The sequence below is a fragment of the Chelonoidis abingdonii genome, chromosome 14, assembly GCF_003597395.2.
Source record: "Chelonoidis abingdonii isolate Lonesome George chromosome 14, CheloAbing_2.0, whole genome shotgun sequence".
In the NCBI taxonomy this organism is placed as follows: domain Eukaryota; kingdom Metazoa; phylum Chordata; order Testudines; family Testudinidae; genus Chelonoidis; species Chelonoidis abingdonii.
In genome coordinates, this window is record NC_133782.1 from 10,922,510 (window position 1) to 10,945,043 (window position 22,534).

The following is a 22,534-nucleotide window of genomic DNA, read 5'->3' on the forward strand; positions in this document are numbered from 1 at the left end:
TGTTTGGCAAGGCTATTGTAGGGGATTCATGGGATTGCCACCATTACTTCTGCACTGCTGCTGGCAGGAGCGCTTCCTTCAGAGCCAAGCAGCCTGAGAGCAGCTGCTGGCTGGGCGCCCAGCTCTAAAGCCAGCACCAATGCCAGCAGCAGCGCAGATGTGAGGTAGGTTGCCAACTTTCTAATCGCAAAAAACTTAACACCCTAGTCCTGCCCCTTCCCCGAGGTCCTGCCCCCTGCTCCCTATATTCCCCCACCCTCACTCACTTGCAGGGGGCTGGAGTGCAGGAGGGGGCCAGAAATGAGGAGACCAGGGTGCGGGAGAGTGCTCTGGGCTGGGACAGGGAGTTGGGGTGCAGGAGGGATGAGGGCTCTGGGGTGGGGCCACAGATGAGGGGTTTGGCGTACAGGAATGGGCTCCAGGTTGGGGGGATGGGGCCAAAGGATTTGGAGTGTGGGAGGGAGCTGCGAATTGGAATGCAGGGGGGTGATGGCTCTGGGTGCGGGCTCTGGCATGCAGGAGGGGGCTTGTTTGGGGGGGCTCAGGGCTGGGGTGCACGAGGGGGTATGGGCTTTGGGCTGAGAGCTCTGAGGTGGGACCAGGGATGAGGGGTTTGTGGGGGGCTGAGGGCTGGGGGTTAGGGTGTGGGCTTACCTCAGGTGGCTCACAGTCAGTGGCGCAGCGGGACTAAGGCAGACTGCCTGCCTGTCCTGGCTCCACACTGCGCCCTGGAAGCAGCCAGCAGGTCCAGCTCCTAGGCAGCGGGGGAAGCAGCCTCTGCAGTGCACACTGCTCTTGGCTGCAGGCACTGCCTCCCCCCAGCTCCCATTGGCCGGGAACCAACCAATGGGAGTGCAGAGCCCCTTGGTCCCCCCCTCCTAGGAGCTGGCCATTTCCAGGGTGTAGTGCAGTGCCCCAGGACAGGTAGGGACTAGCCAGCCTTAATGCCACAGCACCGCCAACTGGACTTTTAATGACCTGGTTGCTGGTGCTGATCGGAGCCACCAGGGTCCCTTTTCAATTGAGTGTTCAGGTAAAAAACCAGACACTTGGTAACTCTAAAGCGAGGGTTGTGGGGTATGGGTCACCATACGTCCAGGTTTTTCCCAGTCACCTCCCGCCCAGTTGGGGGCTGACAGCTGGACCCGTAGCCTGTGTGTGGGCCTGACCACTGGAGCCGCAGCCTCTCTGGATGGGGAGGGGGTGACAGCTTGAGTCGCAGCCTCCCGCTTGAGTCAGTGGCTGACAGGTGGAGTCCCAGCCTCCTGGCCGGGTTGGAGACCAACAACCACCCTCACTTCTGTGCTGCCTACAGAGCTGGGCTCCCACTTAGCAGCCGCAGAGCTTTCTGAATCTGAAAGAAGTTCCCAGAGGTGGATTTGACCTGGCTCTGGAAGTGGCCCCTGCAGGGGAACAGAAAGTCCCGTCCTTCCCCAGATCGGGCCGTGACTAGTAGCTGGAGCCTGGCACACAGTAGAACTTAGGCACCCCCAGCCCTGCCCCTGCCCTACAATAGCCAGATATCACAACTGAGATCAGATTTCATGGCCCATGATGCATTTTTCACAGCCATGAATTTGCTAGGGCCCTAGTCATATTAAATTGTATTGCTGCACTTAAGATGCATTATTAAATTATGACATGAACAGCTATGAAATATAGAGAGATGCCTTTTATAGCATTCGTGTAAATAGAAATAAATAAGAAAGAGACTGAGTTTTATTTTATTAAAATTTTGCTTCAAAGAGTGGGTTAGTATTGGATCCATGTTCCCAAACAGCTAAATCTTGCAATTGATTTAAATACTTAACATTAGGGCAGCTGCCGTGATGAATGTTGCCATAACAACACAACTGCAGTGATGTCCATGATGATACAGAGGACCGTTTCTATGGTAATGGAATGTCTTAACCTCAAGGATGCATACAAGCCCACTACAAAAAATGGGAACTGACACTCTAGGTTGAGGGAAGTTTCTTCCTTGTACTGCCCATCTACATCCATTAGCTGTCTCTTGTCGTATACTTAGATGGTAAACACTTCGGGGCAGGGACCTTCTTTTTGTTCAGTGTTTGTATAGCACCTAGCATAATGGGGTCTTGGTGCATTACTAGGGCTGCTAGGGAGCCTTAGCAATACAAATAAATAATCATAATTAATAATATAAATGGGACAGTCAGTTTACAAAACAGAAATACAGGGGCTAGATTTTGTTCCTAATTACAGAAGTGTAAACTCAGAGATTTACTGGTGTCAATAAGATTAGAATCAGGCATAATAGTGTGATTCTGATCTTATCAAACTTTTACCTCAGTGAAATTCTACTTACTGCAAAGGAATTATTTCAGAGGTGTGAAATCAGAAGCAGGTAGTCAGTCTAATTTTAGTTTATCCAAAGGATTACTGGAGATTTATAAAAAGTAGTTAAGAGTTGAAACAGTGGGATAAAAGGTAAGGGAGCAACAGAGAGTGACCTGAGGAACTCTAAAGGCAGACATTAGACTAGGAAAGAATTATCAATAAAGAAAAGCAATTTGGATTCTCTTCCAGAACAGCAGGAGGAACGGAAGTTTGGGGGTAGGGGTGGGGGAGATGTTCTTATTTTGCAACGCTTTTTGCCAGTTATCATATAAAATTAGACCATTCTAAAACTTTCCACCAGGAATTTCAAAGCAAATTACAAAACATTAACTAACATTTAAAAAATTAAATACTTTAATTAACATAAGTAAGGCTTTTGATACCATCTTATATGACCTTGTCATAAACAAACTACAAAAATATAGCCTAGATTAACCTACTGTAGGGTGGGTGTGCAACTGGTTGGGAAAGCGTTTTCAGAGCGTCATTATCAATGGTTCACAATCAATCTGGAAGAGCATATCAAGTGAGGTCCCACATGGATCTGACCTGGGTCCGGTTCTATTCAGTATCTTCAGAAATGATTTGGATAACGGCATAAAGAGTACACTTACAAAGTTTACAAACAATACCAATCTGGGAGAGGTTGCAAGCACTTTGGAGGACAGCATTAGAATTCAAAATGATCTTGACAAACTGGAGAAATGGTCTGAAATAAACAGGATGAAATTCAATAAGGACAAATGCAAAGTACTACACGTAGGAACGAATAATCAATTGCACAAATACAAAATGGGAAACAACTGCCTAGGAAGGAATACTGCAGAAAAGGCTGTGGGAGTTATTTTGGATCTCAAACTAAATATGAGTCAACAACATAACACTGTTGCAAAAAAGCAAACATAATTCTGGGATGTATTACCAGCAGTGTTTAAGCAAGACCTCAGAGGTCATTTTTCCACTTTATTCAGCACTGCTTATGCTCCAGTTGAGACCTCATGTGCAGTGCTGGGCACCACACTTCAGGAAAGATGTGGACAAATTGGAGAAAGTCCAGAGGAAAGCAATAAAAATGATTAAAGGTCTAGAAAGAAAAATTCACATTTTCATAATTCCTAAAACATTGCAGTATCAGGTAGTGTGCTAGTCATTCATCTCAGTTTGAGCAGGACAGTGCTGAATTCAGAGAGATCTACTAATCTGTAAGTAGCCTTTATTCAGATAGTTAAATAGATATAAATCAAAGTCAGCTGGGTGACTTGTCAAGCAGCATATCATATGTTACATGAGAACTCCATATAAAAGCTACCATTCTGGAAGTTTCACAAAAGTGATTTTTTAATCAGTAAAGCGAACACTGTTTTGCATTAGTTTAGTACCCTCTAGTATGAACAATTAAACGGGTACAATTCTGTCAACTGTATAAGAGCTTAATTATCCCATCTGCTTTTGTATCCAAAAAAATGTATGTGTCTGTACACTAGGAAAGGAAAAATGAAACAGAAAACAAGTCATAATGACAGGACAGGTGAAAACCCTTGACTCATTTAGATAAGAAATCCTTCAAGTAATGATCATCTGTGTAACTATAAAGAGAAGCCTACATATTCTCCCCACAAAATACTAGCTAGTAGTAGTTGTAATTGGAATGTTCCAAAGTTGGAGAGAGAAGGTCAACTGCAGTTGAGATGTGGAGAAGAGTAGCAGGTAGAGATGCCAGTCAGTCAGAATGAATCAGTGGCCAAATCACAAGTACCCAGACACATCTTCAAAGCGGTGTGAAGGCAAAAACCACTCTAAGATACCTCAATTATGAAACCAATCATCACCTGCTCTCCTAAAGCCAACAGTCACTCATCAATATTCTTGTAATCATTTAACAGGACCTATGTCTGTCTTACTGTACTTGCAAAGATCTTCCAGTTTATCTTAAAATCTCTTTTGACTCGTTAATGTAACACCTTTAGTCTCCTAAAGTAAACAAAAATTGTATTTAAATCTAGTCTAGAAACAATAATAAAAATAATAAACAAAATCCAACAAAAGTAGATTTGTACTCTGGGAAAGGATCAAGTGTTAATTTTGAACTAGAATTGTAAGGACTTCCTTTCATCCCTTACATTCTTTTTGCCCATCAGGCGGTATTCCAGCACTTGCTGTTAGAAGTGTTTACTTCCCTATAGCACACAGCTTTGTAATCTCAAACCACTATCATCAAACTAATATATTTATACTTTATTTTCCATGCCAAACTATTTTACAGAAATCATTCACTCACCATAGAAATACAACCCCCTCTGGGGTTCAGTGTGACAATTCCAGTTGGATGCAATAATTTAAGACAGGCAGTGAACAAATTAGGTTGGCATATGTAATTAGCTAAAATGGAATCCGATCTGGGCACTGGCATTGACTCCACAACTCTTATGAAAAGTGTCTTAAATGACAATATCAGGGACTCTGGTTTCGGTCTTACACTAAGGATGGTGCACAGACATTGTGCACATCCAGAATGATGTCATGCCTATCTCAAGAGGCATAAACCCACCCCAAGCCCCACAGACTGAGGTTCTCTACAACTGAGGCAGGGATTCCTCCAGCCTCATTTTATCCAGGACACCTAAGTCCTGCACTAAAGGCTGATCCCTCCCATCCAGCAGTAAACAGCACCAGGTCCCCGTGGGCGGGCACAATCACGCAGGGATCACGTCATTTCTCGGTAAATCCCACTGTTCCCTGTATTACTCCACTGAATGAGCCACGAACTGCACATGGCTGAAGGGTTGGGGAGTAATTCTGGGCTGCCTGTCGTCCCCCGCTCCCCTAACCCCCACTCCCCGCACGGACGCGCATCCCTCGCTACTGTGAAATGAAGAGGCGTCGCCACAAAACGCCTCACCTTGCGAGCCTCGCAACATGGCGTCGGGCGGCATTACGCCGTCACAGAGCTCAACGCGGTCGCACAAGATGGCGGCGGGCGGGATGACGCACGCGCAGAGTTCATCACACGGAATTAGGTCCTCCAGGGAGGGGAGGCGGCGTTGCAACGCGCCTCATTTCCAGACCCACACAAGATGGCGACGGGATGTCTAGCTCGTGCGCGGAACGCTCCGAAGAAGAGGGCATGTATCGCGCATGCGCAGTGCGCCTCACACGCGCGTGCGGGAGGCCCCCTTGTGAGGGAAGGGGGAGTCGAGGCTGTGTGGCCCATCCAAGATGGCGGCGCGGCTCCTGACCTTGATCCACCTGTGCTGTTTCCTCTGGGCCTCCTTCTCACTCTCTCAGAACGTAGGCATGCCCCACTCCCTCCGCAGGGAGAGCGAGAACACCTACGGCGGCCGCTGGAAGTACCTGACTTTCATCAACCAGGTGCCGGCAGGCCTGAGCGGGGGTGGACGGAGGAGACTGGCTGGGGGCACTATGCCCATTACGAAGGGGGGGTAAGAGGGAGGTCTCACCTGGGGGCGGTAGAAGGCGAAAAGGAGGGATGGCTTGAATGTTACAGGGGAGGCAGAGGGAGGCCTGGCTGGAAGCGGAGTCGATGTGTGACAAAGGGGGCTCAAGAGGGGAGCCTGGCTTAAAGGTTGCAGAGGACAGGTGTGGGTCAAAGGGGGTGCAAGAGGGAGGCCTGGTTTGTGGGGGGAAGTAGGTGTGAGCCAAAGAGGACACAAGGGGGGAGCCTGGCTTGATGGTTGCAGGGGGCAAGTGTGAGCCAAAGTTTGGGGGAAGGACTGGCGTTAGGAGGGGACTGAGTCATGTTGGGGAACCTGACCTATCATAACTTGATCTATGTTTCCATTGTTATTTGAAAAATTAAATTTAAATTAATTTTGAAAATTAAATTATCTCAGATAAAAGTAACTGAAAATGTAAAAGCAATAATGACAATAACCAGCCCTTCCTTCGTGCTTCTCTTCTTTGGAGTCCTTTATAATCATAAATTTAAAAAATCAAACAGTATTTTGAGAATATATTATCACCTAACTTCTGTAGAGAATTTAAGGAATTTTTTTCTCTCTTCAAATTTTTTTTTTTTTTTTTGCTTAGGAAAAAAATAGCAGATGATTAATTCTAAACAACTTAATTTTATAACAAGAAACCAAATAAAATAGCTTGTATAAAATACAAAATTTTGAGACAATGGATATAGATGTTCACATCGATAATTTGGGACTTGATCTTGCAATTCTTGCTGCTCACAGAGGTCCCATTGACAACAGTTTTGCACACGGACAATGTGCACATAGAGCTAGGATCAGATGCCTGCACTTTAAAAAGTTTGAAAATCCATTACTAAAATGCATGTTTAGAATTAGTCAGAGGATAAAGTTTCCAAAAGCAAGGAGTAAGTGAAATTTATAGGCCTGAGCCAAACTAAGGTAGGATAAGACTTCTTTTGAGTCATTGGGAATTTTGGCTGTATTACAAATACAGAATTTTGCCCTTTATCCTGAACTGGTAAGGTGTCCTTATAGTAGATAGACTAGAAACACGAACAAGTGAGTGTTTTACTTTCTTTTCAAAAGAAGTTTAAAGCCACTGTAGTGCCAGTAAATGTATATGTGAACAAAAACAAGTATATTGATTGAAGAGTGAGGCAACAGGCTAGGTAAACATGAATAACTTCCAGGGCAAACATGTTATATTCACTTAAAATGTTTTTTTCTTTGGAAGACTAGAGAAGAGTAGTAAAATGGTATATTTGTAACCAAAATAATGTATTAAAACAAATCCTTAATATGTTTTCTTCATTTCTTAATACATTTAGATTCTGCAAACTCTGTTGTTTGGAATATGTGTCATAATTGACTTTGCTCATATGTTCATCCCTGCCACAAAGAAGAGTGTGTCATCCAGATTGTTGCCTCCAAGAGACTTCATCTTCTCAGTGCTAGTATTCCCTGTTGGCTTAGTAAGTAGTTCCTACAAACAGGACCCCTCTCAAATAACTTCAGAAAAGACAGAAGATATTGGCACGTCCAGATTAAACTGACACAGCTGAAAGCCGTAATATTTTATACACCATTTTGTTTAGTTTCAGACATAACAACAGGTCTAATTTATCCCTAACTCAATTGACTCATAGCCCTGGTCTACACTGGGATGGGACCGATCTAAGATATGTCGACTTCAGCTGCTCTGTTCTCGTAGCTGAAGTTGCATATCTTAGATTGACTTACCTCACGTCCTCACGGCACAGGGCTGACTGCCACCGTTTCCCCATTGGCTCCGCTTCTGCCTCTCGGCAGTGATGGAGTTCCATAGTCAGCGACAGGGCGATCGGGGATTGATTTATCGTGTCTACACTAGACGCAATAGATCAATCCCCAATAGATCGATCACTACCTGCCGATCTGGCACGTAGTGAAGACCTGCTCTCAGTGTATACTGGATAGGAAAAGATCATTTAGTCTAATGTGTTACCAGCTGCTTTTTGAAACGTATGGACACAAAGAAAGAGAGAAACTGTATTTCTGTTGAGTTTTGTTGAGGGCCTACCTTTCTTCACATAAGTAATTCTCATGAATGGGGGTACTTATATGAATAATGACTATCTATATGAATTTGAGTTTGTGTTATCAGATTCCTAGACTGAGGCCTTGTGTACCTGAGAGAGGTGCTCCGATGTAACTAAATTCGTTCAGCTTCCTTAGGTGGACATTCTTAATCCAATGTACCTTATTTTGATTTAGCTTATGTCGGCAAGGAATGAGCATAAATTAAACCAAGAAAAGGCACAGATAAATTGAAATAGGTGTCCACATAAAGGATTTTGCACTAATATAACTGAATTGGTTTCTAAACTGGGTCCATTAAATCAGTGCAACTTTCTTGTGTGGACAAGGCCTGAGATTGTCTTGAGTTCTATGAACAATGGAGCTTAAGAAAAAAATTCCTACCATTTAGAAAATATAAAATAAGCATATTTTAGAAATTAAGGAAACAGATTATAAAATTGCTGCTGTAGTTCCTGTATGTCTCACTTTATCTTTCTATGAACTCTTTTGTTCTTGGTTAATGATTATTAATTATATTTTATTTTGTATTTTTCAAAGGATTGCTTTGTGTTCTAAATTCACTAACAGCAAGTTACTGTTAAATATTTCCCTCGTTCTTTCAGTACATGCTAACCAAAATGGAGTGCAGACCACCCACCCTGTCTGCATCTACTGACCTCAGTGATGAAATTCCCCTGGACTCTAAGGGGAGAAGAATTAATTTCATACGTTCTCCTTTACTTATGCAATAATTTATAGTAGTTTTTCAATGAAGTATACATTTTCTGAATTTGACAGAAAAAAAAGATGGAGGTAATTAGTACTAAACTATCTTAACATCCACCGTGTAAACAGAAAAACTTTTAAAAACATCTTCTCTTCAAAGCAACTATTTTGATAAGGAAAAACTCTGAATAGTCCTGTGCAAAAAGATTAGTAATATAGTCGAACCTTAGAGTTACGAACACCTCATGAATGGAGGTTGTTTGTAACTCTGAAATTTCCTAACTTTGAGCAAAACGTTCCCTTTTTTCAAAAGTTTACAGCCGGACATTGACTTCATACAGCTTTGAAACTTTACTATGCAGAAGAAAAATGTTGCTTTCCCTTTATTTTTTTAGTAGTTTACGTTTAACACAATATTGGACTGCATTTGCTCTTTTTTTTTTTTTTGGTCTCTGCTCCTGCCTGATTGCATTTTTCCAGTTCCAGATGAGGTGTGTGGTTGACTGCTTAGTTCGTAACTCTTGTGTTCGTAATTCAAAGTTCTACCGTATTTACTTTTATTTACATACAGTTTTTTATCTCAGTTTGTAGCTGTTACTTTTTGGACCCTTTATGCATATGACAGAGAATTGGTATATCCTAAAGAACTGGATGAGATTAATCCACCTTGGCTTAATCATACCATGGTAAGCAGATAGTGTTTATTTCTTGAGGTCTTGGGTTTGATGTTTTTTCACTTTATGTATTTTGTTATTATATATGTACAATACATGCAGTTTGAACATAACAATAACTTGCAGACAATTTAGTGTACAAATTTCTTACTTATCTTCTGGTATTCCGCACTGCATCAAGTGTAGATATCAGGGTCATGGCCTGTAGCCCTACCAGAGCATTCTCTAAACTGTAACTCCTACCTTCTCTACCACTGGTGGAGATGCACCAGTAGTAACACGAATGAGGGGGAAAGACTAGTGTAGACCCAACCCAGGACTCTGTGCTGTAGGGTACAGCTACACTGAAAAAATAAACAACCAACCCTACAACAACTCTCTGGATTTTAGAGCCCAAGCTCCAACCTGAGCAGAAATGTCTACATTGCTATTTTAGCCTTCATAGCATGAGCCTAATGGCATGTCTACACTAAGAAATTAGGTCAAATTTATAGAAGTTGATTTTTTTAGAAATCAATTTTATACAGTCGATTGTGTCCCCACTTAAGACCATTAGGTCGGCAGAGTGTGTCGACTTTTAGAGCATTGTGCTGTGGGTAGCTATCTCACAGTTCCCACAGTCTCTGCCGCCCATTGGAATTCTGGGTTGAGCTCCCAATGCCTGATGGGGCAAAAACATTGTCGTGGGTGGTTCTAGGTAAATGTCATCAGGCCCCCTTCCCTCCATGAAAGCAATGGCAATAAACCATTTCTCACCTTTTTTCCTGGGTTACCCATGCAGACGACGTACCACGGTAAGCATGGAGCCCACTCAGCTCATCATCACAGTATGTCTCCTGTGTGCTGCCGACATGGTACTGCATTGCTACGCAGAAGCCGCTCATTGCCTTTTGGCAGCAGACGGTGCATTATGACTGGTAGTCATCGTCTCCTGGGTGCTCTTTTAGCCGACCTCAGTGAGGTCGGTTGGAAGCACCTGGGCAGACATGTGCTCCTGGCCAGCCTCGGTGAGGTTGGTCAGTGGCACCTGGACGTAAATGGGAGACGACGATGGCCAGCAGTCATACTGCACCGTCTTCTGGCGAGAAGCCAGGAGATGACGATGGCCAGCAGTCATACTGCACCGCCTTCTGGCGAGCAGCCAGGAGACAATGATGGCCAGCAGTCGTACTGCACAGCCTTCTGGCAAGCAGCCAGGAGACAATGATGGCCAGCAGTCGTACTGCACAGACTTCTGGCAAGCAGCCAGGAGATGACAATGGCTAGCAGTTGTACTGCACCGTCTGCTGCCAGCCTACGATGTATAAAAGAGATGGAGTGGATCAAAACAATAAAGAGACCAGATTTGTTTTGTTTTCATTTGTATTCATTTGCCCTCACCACCACCACGTGAATAGTGGGGAGAGGGATAGCTCAGTGGTTTGAGCATTGGCCTGCTAAACCCAGGGTTTAGAGTGCAGTCCTTGAGGGGGCCATTCTGTTTGACAAGCCTGTAAGCCATGTTGTCAGTTGCCCCTCCCTCCATCAGAGCAACAGCAGACAATCATTTGGCACCTTTTTTCAGTGCAGACGCCATAGCACAGCAAGCATGGAGCCCGCTCAGATCACCACCGCAATTATGAGCACTCTAAACACCACACACATTATCCTGCAGTATATGCAGAACTAGAACCTGCAAAAGCAAAAACAGGCAAGGAGGCAGTGGCAGCACGGTGATGAGAGTGGTGAGAACATGGACGCAGACTTCTCTCAAAGCACGGGCACTTGCAATTTGGACATCATGGCGGTAATGCGGCAAGTTAATGCTGTGGAATGCTGATTCTGGGCCCGGGAAACAAGCACAGACTGGTGGGACCGCATAGTGTTGCATGTCTGGGACGATTCCCAGTGGCTGCAAAACTTTCGCATGCATAAGGGCACTTTCATGGAACTTTGTGACTTGCTTTCCCCTGCCCTGAAGCGCAAGAATACCAAGATGAGAGCAGCCCTCACAGGTGAGAAGCGAGTGGCGATAGCCCTCTGGAAGCTTGCAATGCCAGACAGCTACCAGTCAGTCGGGCATCATTTGGAGTGGGCAAATCTACTGTGGGGCTTGCTGTGATCCAAGTAGCTAAAGCAATCTGAGCTGCTGCTATCAAGGTAGTGACTCTGGGAAATGTGCAGGTCATAGTGGATGGCTTTGCTGCAATGGGATTCCCTAACTGTGGGGGCGATAGATTGGAACCCATATCCCTATCTTGGCACCAGAGCACCAAGGCAGCCAGTACATAAACCGCAAGGGGTACTTTTCAATGGTGCTGCAAGCACTGGGCTGGTGGATCACAAGGGACGTTTCACCAACATCAACGTGGATGGCGGGAAAGATACATGAGTGCTCACATCTTCAGGAACTCTGGTCTGTTTCACAAAGCTGCAGCAAGGACTTTCTTCCCAGACCAGAAAATAACCGGTTGGGGATGTTGAAATGCCTATAGTTATCCTTGGGGACCCAGCCTACCCCTTAATGCCATGGCTCATGAAGCCGTACACAGGCAGCCTGGACAGTAGTCAGGAGCTGTTCAACTATAGGCTGAGCAAGTGAAGAGTGGTGGTAGAATGTGCATTTGGACATTTGAAAGCACGCTGGCACAATTTACTGACTCGGATAGACCTCAGCAAAACCAATATTCTCATTGCCTGCACTCCACCGTGTCTGTGAGAGTAAGGGAGAGATGTTTATGGCGGGGTGAAAGATTGAGGCAAATAGCCTGGCCACTGATTACGCACAGCCAGACACCAGGGCGGTTAGCAGAGAACAGGAGAGTGCAGTGTGCATCAGAGAAGCTTTAAAAACCAGTTTCATGACTGGCCAGGCTATGGTGTGAAAGTTCTGTTTGTTTCTCCTTGATGAAACCCGCCCTCCTTGGTTCACTCTATTTCCCTGTAAGCTAACCACCCTCCCCTCCCACCTTCGATCACCGCTTGCAGAGGCAATAAAGTCATTGTTGCTTCACATTCATGCATTCTTTATTGATCACATAAATAGGGAGATAACTGCCAAGGTAGCCTGGGAGGGGTGGGGGAGTAGGGAAGCACCAGGTGGGATGGGAGAGGAGGGAAGGAGAAGGCCACACTGCACTTTAAAACTTACTGAATGCCAGTTTTCTGTTGCTTGGGCAGTCCTCTGGGGTGGAATGGTTGAGTGCCCATAGCCCCCCCCGCAATGTTCTTGGGCGTCTGGGTGAGGAGGCTATGGAATTTGGGGAGGAGGATGGTTGGTTACATAGGGGCTGTAGCGGCGGTCTGTGCTCAAGCTGCCTTTCCTGAACCTCCACCATACACCAGAGCATATCACTTTGTTCTTCCAGTGGCCTCAGCATTGCCTCTTGCCTTCTGTCACCAAGCTGATGCCACCTATCATCTTCAGCCCACCACCTGTCCTCGTGTTCATATTGTGCTTTCCTGGACTCTGACATTGTCTGCCTCCACGCATGCTGCTGGACTCTTTCAATGTGGGAAGACTGCATGAGCTCAGAGAACATTTCATTGCGAGTGCGTTTTTTCCCCCTTCTAATCTTTGCTAGCCTCTGGGAAGGAGAAGATAGTGTGAGAGTTGAAACATTTGCATCTGGTGGAGGGAAAAAAAGGTAGAGTGATAGTTAAAAAGACACATTTTAGAGAACAGTGGGTAGACTGTTTCATGGTAAAGCTTGCTGTTAACATTACATAGCACATGTGCTTTCGGTACAAGGTCGCATTTTGCTTCTTATTGAGGGTATGCCAGTTTGGTGTGAGAGCACTTTCAAGCAGGGCCAGGCGACAGAATTTGGCCTCTTTAACCTTCATAACATGTGGGAATGGTTTCAAACAGCATTAGCACCCTCATTTCCCATATCAAGCAGCCGTTGGGTTGGCCATTTAAAATGAGTTAGCTATTTAAAAGGAGGAGGGACTGCGGTTTTTGGGTTAACGTGCAGCACAAACCGATCTAACCCCCCCTTCTCCCTGCCACTGACTGCCCCCCCGAACCTCCACCCCTTGCTTCACGCCCTCTCCCCACTTGCATGCTAACAGCGTGGAAACATTTCTGTTCACGCACAGGCAAACAGCACAGAAGGAACAGGACCTCTGAATGTTTCCTTAATTAAAATCACCCTGTTCAACCAGGTGCCAAGGAATGATAGCACTCTTCCTTGAGGAAAACACAGAGAAATTAAAAGACAGATGTTATTTGAATGCCAGCAAACACCAAGACCATACAGCTGCCATGCTTTGTTATGCGCAGTGATTCCAGGACTACATGCTACTAGCCCTGGCCATGGAAGTGGTCGATCCCCATGGAGGACGAAATAAGGCTGCCCTCCCGGAAACCTTTGGAAAGGCTTTAAGAGTACATCAGGAGAGCTTAATGGAGATGTCCCTGGAGGAATTCACTCCATCCCCAGACATGTTTTGTGATTAGTTTTCCAGTAGCATTATACTGGCTGCAAATGCAAGGGCAAAATCATTAAACATGCTTTGCTTTTAACTGTGTATAATATTGACAAAGGTACACTCACCAGAGGTCCCTTCTTCTAGACTGTTGGGTCACAGGAGGCAGCCGTGGTGTGCGTTCAAAGGGTTTACTTGACTCCCTGGTCCGATGGTAAGAACACAGTTCCATGGCTGTTGGGGGAAAACGGTTTCTCCACTTCCTTGCTGTGAACTATCTTCAGACCTCCTCCCCCATCATCTTCCGCTCGTCCCTAAACCCCGATCCCTGTTGGCCGTGCTGACTCCATTGACGGAGGTCAAGACGCAAGGGTGGGTAGTGCGTGGCTGCACTGTCCCTAGACATGGCATTGCAAGCTCATCATAGAAGCAGGCAGTCTGGTCTCTGACTCCGGGAGTGGTATTTGCCTCTCTGGTTTTTTTTGATAGGTCTTGCCTCAAGCTCATTAAGTTTTCAACTCGATAGACTGGCTGCGGGTCCTGTTTATAGGCCTCTGTCCCTTCTTCCCCTTCGAGATTTTTTCAAGCATGTTTTAGCATTTCGTCTTTTTTGAACAGAGTTCTGATAGCACGAATTAGTTCTCCCTCATTACCAGCGATTCAGTATCCATAACCTCCTGTTTTGCTGTTCATGCATGGGGCTCTTTTGCGATGTCTGGGATTCCTTCACGGTCACCTCTGCTGATGGAGATCTGCACTCACCCACAGATCGGCCCATGCTGGCCCAACAGGACATGAGATTCAAAAGTTCATGGGCCTTTTCCTCCTGTTGCCTGGCCAGCTCATCTTGAGTTGAGGCACCTGTCACAGGCGGTCACATGGAGCACGGTGGGATAAGCTCCCGGAGCCGTCGTCGAATTGCGGCATACTACCCCAATCAACTCGGCACAACGGAGTCATATTCAGTGCCAATCTTCATTGGGGGAGGAGTACAGGAAATCAATTTTAAGACCCTTTAGTCGAAAATATAACGTAGTGGATGGGGTGCGGGTTAAACGATCTAACCTGGCTAAATCGACTAAATCGTAGTGGCCAGGGCTAGTCAGACTGACCCAGGTTGGAGACTTGCTGCTGTGGGTAGTATGTGTCGGGCGGTGTTTTGGTTTTTGGTGATAGACATATCCTTAGTACCATTATGAACCAGCTAGCTGCCTCTTTCATGAATAGTCACCTGTCCTGTGCACGGAATTAGGAGGGTGGATGGATAACAGTATGTAGCATGTAATTAATACGTTTATAATAATACATGGCAAGGGGGCAGATTAAGGTGCCAAGTCTTTTTCATTTTTGATTTTGGGTGCTTCTTTTAATTCTGTTTGTTTATGGGTTAGTAATATTATTAGATCAGGAGTCGGAACTTTCAGAAGTGATGTGCCGAGTCTTCATTCATTCACTCTAATTTAAGGTTTCGCGTGCCAGTAATACATTTTAACGTTCTTAGAAGGTCTCTTTCTATAAGTCTATAATATATAATTAAACTATTGTTATATGTAAAGTAAATTAGGTTTTTTAAAATGTTTAAGAAGCTTCATTTAAAATTAAATAAAATGTAGAGCCCTCCGGACCAGTGGCCAGGACCCAGGCAGTGTGAGTGTCACTGAAAATCAGCTCGTGTGCCACCTTCGGCACCCATGCCATAGGTTGCCTACCTCTGATCTAGATACATGAATTCCTTAAATCTTGTAGAACATCCACAGATAAATCTGTAAATTGCACAGTAACTTGTCCTATGTATTGTGGGCCAGGTCCAAAGCACATTGAATGCAGTTACATGATTTAGTTATTGACTCTCTAATTTGTCTCCTTGGTCCTGAGCCAGCATCATGTCAATGACAGCTTTGCCATTGACTTCAGTGAATATAGGATCAAGTCTATAGTACTCAAAATCAACTATGGGCATTTTATTTCCTGATTTAAAAACATCAATTTAATTTTGATTGCATCTCTTGATGGCCTTTAATTTCTGGGGGAGTGGATGCAGCTGTTAAAAAGTAGAGATTACATTTGTGAGGGATGGAAAGAATCTGTTATAATTAATAGTTCAACAGAGAAACCAACCAAACAAAATATTTCATTGCTGTTTCTGATATTTTCACAGTCAATGTTTCTGTCATACCATTTTCTGTGATGATATTTGTTCATATTGTATATTTCCAAATCTGACTCTTGTATTTGATTTTTATTTTCAGCATACCACTATACTGCCACTACTTCTTATTGAGCTGATTACATGTCCACATAAATATCTTTCTAAATTGAAGGGAATGATAGGACTTAGCATCTTTGGCACTTCATACCTCACATGGTAGGCATTCCCCGTTTCTCAGAAACACATCAGCAACAAGAAGCATAAAGAGCAGAATGCATGTGTGTGTGTTTTTTGGCATAATATTTATTGCTTTTCTTGATGAAATTACCATAGTGTATCTTGGTTCTTACACTACAGTATAATCAGATACAAATACCTTACAAGAGGTAATAAAAATGCATGCTGGAGTCACATTTTTTTTAAATTACAATAGTGTGGTCCCACAGGGCACACTCCTGATTCATGACCAGTATGGTTCCAAATACTACCTCCATGTGTGCTTTGGAGAGAGCTGCTGCAGAGCACTCTTCTATGGCAGATGTAGTAGCAAATCTTCGTGTGTGGCCTTTATGTGGCGTGCCCCACTGTGCTGCCGAACATTTATGACCAGTAAATATGACCCAAAGAGAGATTTGAACTACTTAATTTATTCAAAGTCAGTGATAATGTTGAAACCTAATAATGACAATTTGAATAGCAACACCGTGAACTATTTCACTGCTTAGTGTATTAGCAAAACATCCATGTAAAATATTTATCGAGTATGGTTGGATTCCGTCAAAAGACATTCCATAAAAATAGGTTTCAAGTTTAGACTATACCAAACATTTGAATATTCTGTTTAAGTGTCTGATCCTCCACATAGTATACTAGAAGGGAAACAGATAACTAGGTGCAAGAAGAAGATTTCAGAGGAAAATGAAAGATATCAAGAAGCTGGAAGGATTCAAATAAAGTAAAGCAGATTAAATTTAAAGTCTTTTTATTGATTAAAAGATACAAATCTGTTATTAGACACCTTAACTGTTTTAATTTGTTCTGAGTAAATGTGCTTTAAGAAAAACCTCTATAGATTTCCCCAAAAATTTTACAGGCTCAGAGAAAAAAACCTTGCAAATTTTCCTTCAAATTCCCTGTAATCCTGCTCAGTATGAATAGTAAACTGTCATAAAATAACTGCTTAAATTTAGTCACGAAACATTTAGAACTTTCAAATGGTTATTCATCTGATACAGGCAAGTTGTCAGTGTATTTTTATTTATGTATTTCATTTTAAACCTAACATTAAAAATATCTATCCTGAACATTAATCTCCTTTCACTTAATTAGAAATATAATTACATGAATATGAAACTAGTATTTTAACCATAGGAAGCCGAAACTATAAGAAAATAACCAGAAATCTTGAATCCAAATATTCTCCACTACATTCACTGGTATGAGCCCTTAATACACCATTTCTTATCCAAAAGCCTGGGTAAAGAGGTGGGCTTTGCAGCTTGCCCTGATCAGCACATTTGAGTTACTTTGGCTTGGGGAGGGGAGTAAATTCCAAAGTTGAAGGCCGCTCAGAGAATGCCCTGCAGGGAGCTCTTATCCATGGCATAGTGGGGACTGCTGTTCAAACACCTGTGTTTATTGCAACTGTGGTACTATAGCCTGAGGAGTAATGTAGTCTCTTAGGCTAGGTTTACATTGCGCACCTTACAACAGCACGGCTGTGCCAAAGCACCCACAGGATTGTAAGGTGCGCAGTGTAGCCACTCTTTGTCGCCAGGAGAGCATCTCCCGCCAATAAAGCGCTGTCGTCATTAAAACTTTTGTCGTTCAAGGCGGTGTTTATTTCACACCCCCGAGTGACAAAAGTTTTAACGATGAAAATGCTGTGTAGACGTAGCCTTAGTGTATGTCTTCACTGTAGTACCTAAACTAGCTACACCAGCATTAGCATGGCTAAAAATAGTGTAGATATGGGGGTTTGGGCTTCAGCATAGGCTGTATAAGCACACTGAAGACCCTGGATACTAGCTTTGTTGAAGGCTGCATTGTCACATTGACACTGCTGTTTTTAGTTGTGCTACTTAGATGTGTCTATCTGAGCTGTAGTTACACCTCTGATTACATTGTGCATGTATCCTTCAATACATTGGTCCAATCCAATTCAGACTTTATAGCTCAAAACCAGCGCTTTAAACTCCACCTGGAAACCAACAGATAGCTAATGCACATCCCAGAGTAATGGGATCACATATAAATAAGCCATCACATCCTGTACCAGCTTCTAGGTTGATTTAAAATGTAGCCCCATGTAGGATGCACTGCATTAGAAAATCTTCAAATGGAAAAGGTATGGGTTACAGAAGCAAGCCCACACCCAGAAGAATTCATCACAGTACACTGCTACTGTATGAACACAACATTTAGTGATACACCTGAATTGAAATGACAACCTCTAATAAATGTATAGTTAAAGTACTGCTGCATGTAGATGTATATAACATGAAAAAAGTTGAACTAAAGAATAGCTAGAATGTCATATTCCTTGGGCTTGGTAACATAGGATCAGTGTGTCCCCTATGCACAAATTACCCACACAGATCGCTGGAAACTCTTCTGAATTCCCTTCCCAGTGCAGCTTTTCTGTGATCATTTCCTCATGCAGAGCTCCCCTCTTCCTACCTGCCGAAACTAAAAGGTGAGTTAGATGCCCAAAACAAGTGGATCCCACAAAATCTGCTTGGCTATCAGGGGAATATGTAAAGGAAAGGACTATATGTGCAGAGCCTTTGTAGTTTTCTTCCCCCGATGGCTCTTTCCACTCTTCCTGGCAGCCTGGCCTGTGATGGAGCCTTGTTGCCAAGGATGCATTTAGGGAGGATGTATGGAGAATACTCACTGAGATGGGAGAAACAATCTGGTCCTTAATTCAGTCTAGTCTAGTAAATGCTACAGGTCTAGTAAACACTACAGCAGTTTGGTATAAGAGTTTGCTTATAGTATTACATTATTTGTATAAGGCCTATACATTGTAGGTTTTAAGTGTTATTTTTGGATTCCACACTCTACTCCCTCCCCATCCCCCCATTTTGCAGTTCAGCGTTTTACATCAAAATACAGATAAACAATTCTAAAATTTCTGAAGTTCTGTTTATGTCTAAACTCTCTGTGGATCTTTAGTTGTAGTTTCTTCAGCCATGGAACTTGTAATAAGGAGGAATTTATATTGGTTCTAGGCAGATATTCAGCACTATGAAAGAAAAATATTTGCTTTTTTTCTTCTGTTTACAACAGTGTCTTATGCTGGCACTTGTAATTGATGTTTTCTGCTTATCACAAACATCCTTATAGTCTGGAAGAAAACAAGGAAAGTCTTAACAGCTGTGATAAATAAAGAAGGGGGGGTAGCTCCCTTTTATAAACATCCCACCGCTAACACCATGTCAAGGCTGAATCCCTACTCTGTCACTCCAAGTGCAGAAATGGGGGGGCCGCAAGGATTCTAAAAATTAATACTTGCCACTCCAGGCTTGCATTAAACTCCCAAGGTTACAGCTTTTCTCTGATCTTGGCTTGGTAAACGCTGCCACCATCCAAATGCAACAAAAAACCTTGGACCCAGGAAGGAACACTTGGGAATTCCTCCCTGTGGGGTACCCTCAAGCTCTCTCTCGCTCTCTCTCTCCTCTCTCTCACACACACACACACACCACACACACACACACAGAGCTGAGAAAGAAAAGAAAGGAAATTAGCTGTGCTACCAGCTATTCAAACAACATGCACAAACCTCTTAGGACACCAAAAAGCCAATCCTGTTCTTAAAAAAGGTAAATTTTATTAAAAACAAAACAGAAAAAAATACATCTGGAACTTAAGCTTTTGCTAGAGTTTAAAGGAGCAATTCTAAAAATTAAGCACCCAAACTAGCTTTAAGAATGTTCTGCCATTGTGTATGCTCTGGAGAAGCTATGCCCATACATTTGGGGACAGCGTTTCCACTTGCAGACTGACCATGCTGCACTGAAGGGGCTTCATGCAGTCAAAGAGACTAACAAAAAACTTCTTCAGTGGAGTTTAGCTCTTCCAGACTTTGATTTTGAGGTACAAAACATTTCAGGAGCCTCTAACAAAGTGGCTGATGCACTCTCCCAGGAAGGTTTCCCAGAATCAGCTGGGTAAAAATGTCCCTGCATTCTAAGTCATTGTAGTACTTGAAATGTAAAAAGAACTGTTTAGTTCTTCATGTAATTATTAGAAAAATTAGAGGTGCATGTGTCTTATTAACTCTGTTTCCTAAACCTCCAGGAAGAAATCCCAGCTGGTGTGGACCTGACCTAAACTAGGCTGGCCAGCACCATCTGTGATTTGGGGGGCATGTGATAAATGAAGAAGGGAGGGGGGGGAGTTCCCTTTTATAAACATCCAGACAGCCAGTTAGCTGTAAAATCCCTCTTGGTGTCTGTTCTCTGCTTGCTTTACTTGTAAAGGGTTAACAAGTCCACAGGTAAAAGAAAAGGAGTTGGCACCTGACCAAAAGAGCCAATGGGAAGGCAAGAACTTTTAAATTGGGAAAGAAACTTTCTCTTTGTGGTTCTCTGGGCTGCAGGCACACGGCAAAGTAATGCTGTGTAAGATTTAAGCCAGGTATGATTGTAGCTAATTTAGCTACAACTAATCAGGAAAGAGATCTTGGAGTCATCGTGGATAGTTCTCTGAAGACATCCATGCAGTGTGCAGCAGCAGTCAAAAAAGCAAATAGGATGTTAGGAGTCATTAAAAGATGGATAGAGAAAAAGACAGAGCATATCTTATTGCCCTTATATGTAAATCCATGGTACTCCCACATCTTGAATACTCCATACAGATGTGGTCGTCTCATCTAAGGAAAAATATACTGGCATTAGAAAAGGTTCAGAGAAGGGCAACTAAAATGATTAGGGGTTTGGAACGGGTCCCATATGAGGAGAGATTAAACAGGCTAGGACTTTTCAGCTTGGAAAAGAGAAGACTTAAGGGGGGATCATATGATAAAGGTATATAAAATCATGAGTGATGTAAAAGAAAGTGAATAAGGAAAAGTTATTTACTTGTTTCCATAGTATAAGAACTAGGGGCCACCAAATGAAATTAATAGGCAGCAAGTTTAAAACAAATAAAAGGGAGTTCTTCACTCAGCACACAGTCAACCTGTGGAACTCCTTGCCTGAGGAGGTTGTGAAGGCTAGGACTATAACAGGGTTTAAAAAAAAAACTAGATAAATTCATGGAGGTTAAGTCCATTGATGGCTATTAGCCAGAATGGGTAAGGAATGGTGTCTCTAGCCTCTGTTTGTCAGAGGGTGGAGATGGATGCCAGGAGAGAGATCACTTGATCATTACCTGTTAGGTTCACTCATTCTGGGGCACCTGGCATTGGCCACTGTTGGCAGACAGGCTACTGGGCTGGATGGACCTTTGGTCTGACCCAGTATGGCCATTCTTATGTTCTTATAAATTATCAATTCATACCTCAAACCTACTGTCTGGAGCCTCAGATATGTCTTAGGGAATGTCTAAAAAGATGCAATTAGGGTTATTTCTTTTATTTCTTACTGGCTTGTGGATTCCTGTGTGCTAACCCCTGATGCTTTTGTTTGCTTATAACCTTTAAGCTGAACCCCCAAGAAAGCTAGTTTGGGTGCTTAATTTTTGAAATTGCTCTTTTAAAATCCAGCAAAAGCTTAAGTTCCAGATGTATTTTTTTCCTTTTTGTTTTTAATAAAAGGTACCTTTTTAAAAGAACAGGATTGGATTTTTGGTGTCTAAGAGGTTTGTGCATGTTGTTTGATTAGCTGGTAACACAGCTAATTTCCTTTCTTTTCTTTCTCAGCTGTTCCCCGGGAGGCGGGGGGGTGAAAGGGCTTGAGGGTACGCCACAGGGAGGAATTCTCAAGTGTTCCTTCCTGGATCCAAGGGGTATTTTTTGCATTTGGGTGGTGGCAGCGTTTACCAAGCCAAGGTCAGAGAAAAGCTGTAACCATGGGAGTTTACTGCAAGCCTGGAGTGGCAAGTATTAATTTTTAGAATCTTTGTGGGCCCCCACTTTCTACACTCAGAGTGACAGAATGGGGAGTCAGTCTTGACAATAGCTAAAAGAATGAATGTTTAGGAAATGTTATTTTGAAAGGCTTTACAATAAAGTTCAAACCCTCTTTCTGTTACTGAATTCTATTTTATAACTAGTGTAAATTGCAATGCAGCTCTGCTTTTCTTCTTACTTGGTTTACAAATTCTCCCACATAACACACTCTTGTTTGATAAGTTTCTCTTTTTTTAGTTTCAGACTTCTCACTGGAAGGATGATGTAGCAATGCATAACTATCTGGTGACATCAGTCCCAAGTGTTGATAGCAGATGCTGCTAATAGGATGCAGAAAAATGAATCTGCCATCCTGTATTTCAAGTGACAGTTCCATTCTATGCAATGTTTGACCTGTAAGCCAAAAGATCTAGTTGGGCTGACACTTATTTACTCTGTGACTTTAGGCAAGTAACTTCATTGTCTCGTTCATCAAATGGGGGTATTAATATCTTCCTCATGCAAAGACGGCTGTGAGGATTAATTCGAAATATTAAAAGAATTATTTGAAACAAGGCAGCACTTCATAAGTAATTATTTATCTCTTCCAGAGAGCGCTGTCTTTATCATACCTCCGCTGCCTTCCACAGAAACCAGA

At 43.2% G+C, this 22,534-nt stretch overlaps 1 protein-coding gene across 5 annotated transcripts in view; it reads left to right on the forward strand.

Annotated features, from left to right (window-relative positions):
* The first annotated feature begins 5,320 nt into the window (after positions 1–5,320).
* LOC116826105 (androgen-induced gene 1 protein-like) overlaps positions 5,321–22,534 on the forward strand; it is a 30,654-nt gene continuing 13,440 nt past the window's right edge. The window contains exons 1-4 of one of the 5 annotated variants that reach the window (XM_075072231.1): positions 5,322–5,730; positions 7,130–7,273; positions 9,170–9,271; positions 10,041–10,613. In XM_075072231.1, the coding sequence (XP_074928332.1) occupies positions 5,578–5,730; positions 7,130–7,273; positions 9,170–9,271; positions 10,041–10,466 (825 nt within the window). In that variant the 5' untranslated portion in view covers positions 5,322–5,577 and the 3' untranslated portion in view covers positions 10,467–10,613. Of the gene's footprint in view, positions 5,731–7,129; positions 7,274–9,169; positions 9,272–10,040; positions 10,614–15,918; positions 16,035–22,534 lie in introns of those variants that run through there. The other 4 variants (XM_032782617.2, XM_032782619.2, XM_032782618.2 and 1 more) reach the window with 4 other exon arrangements.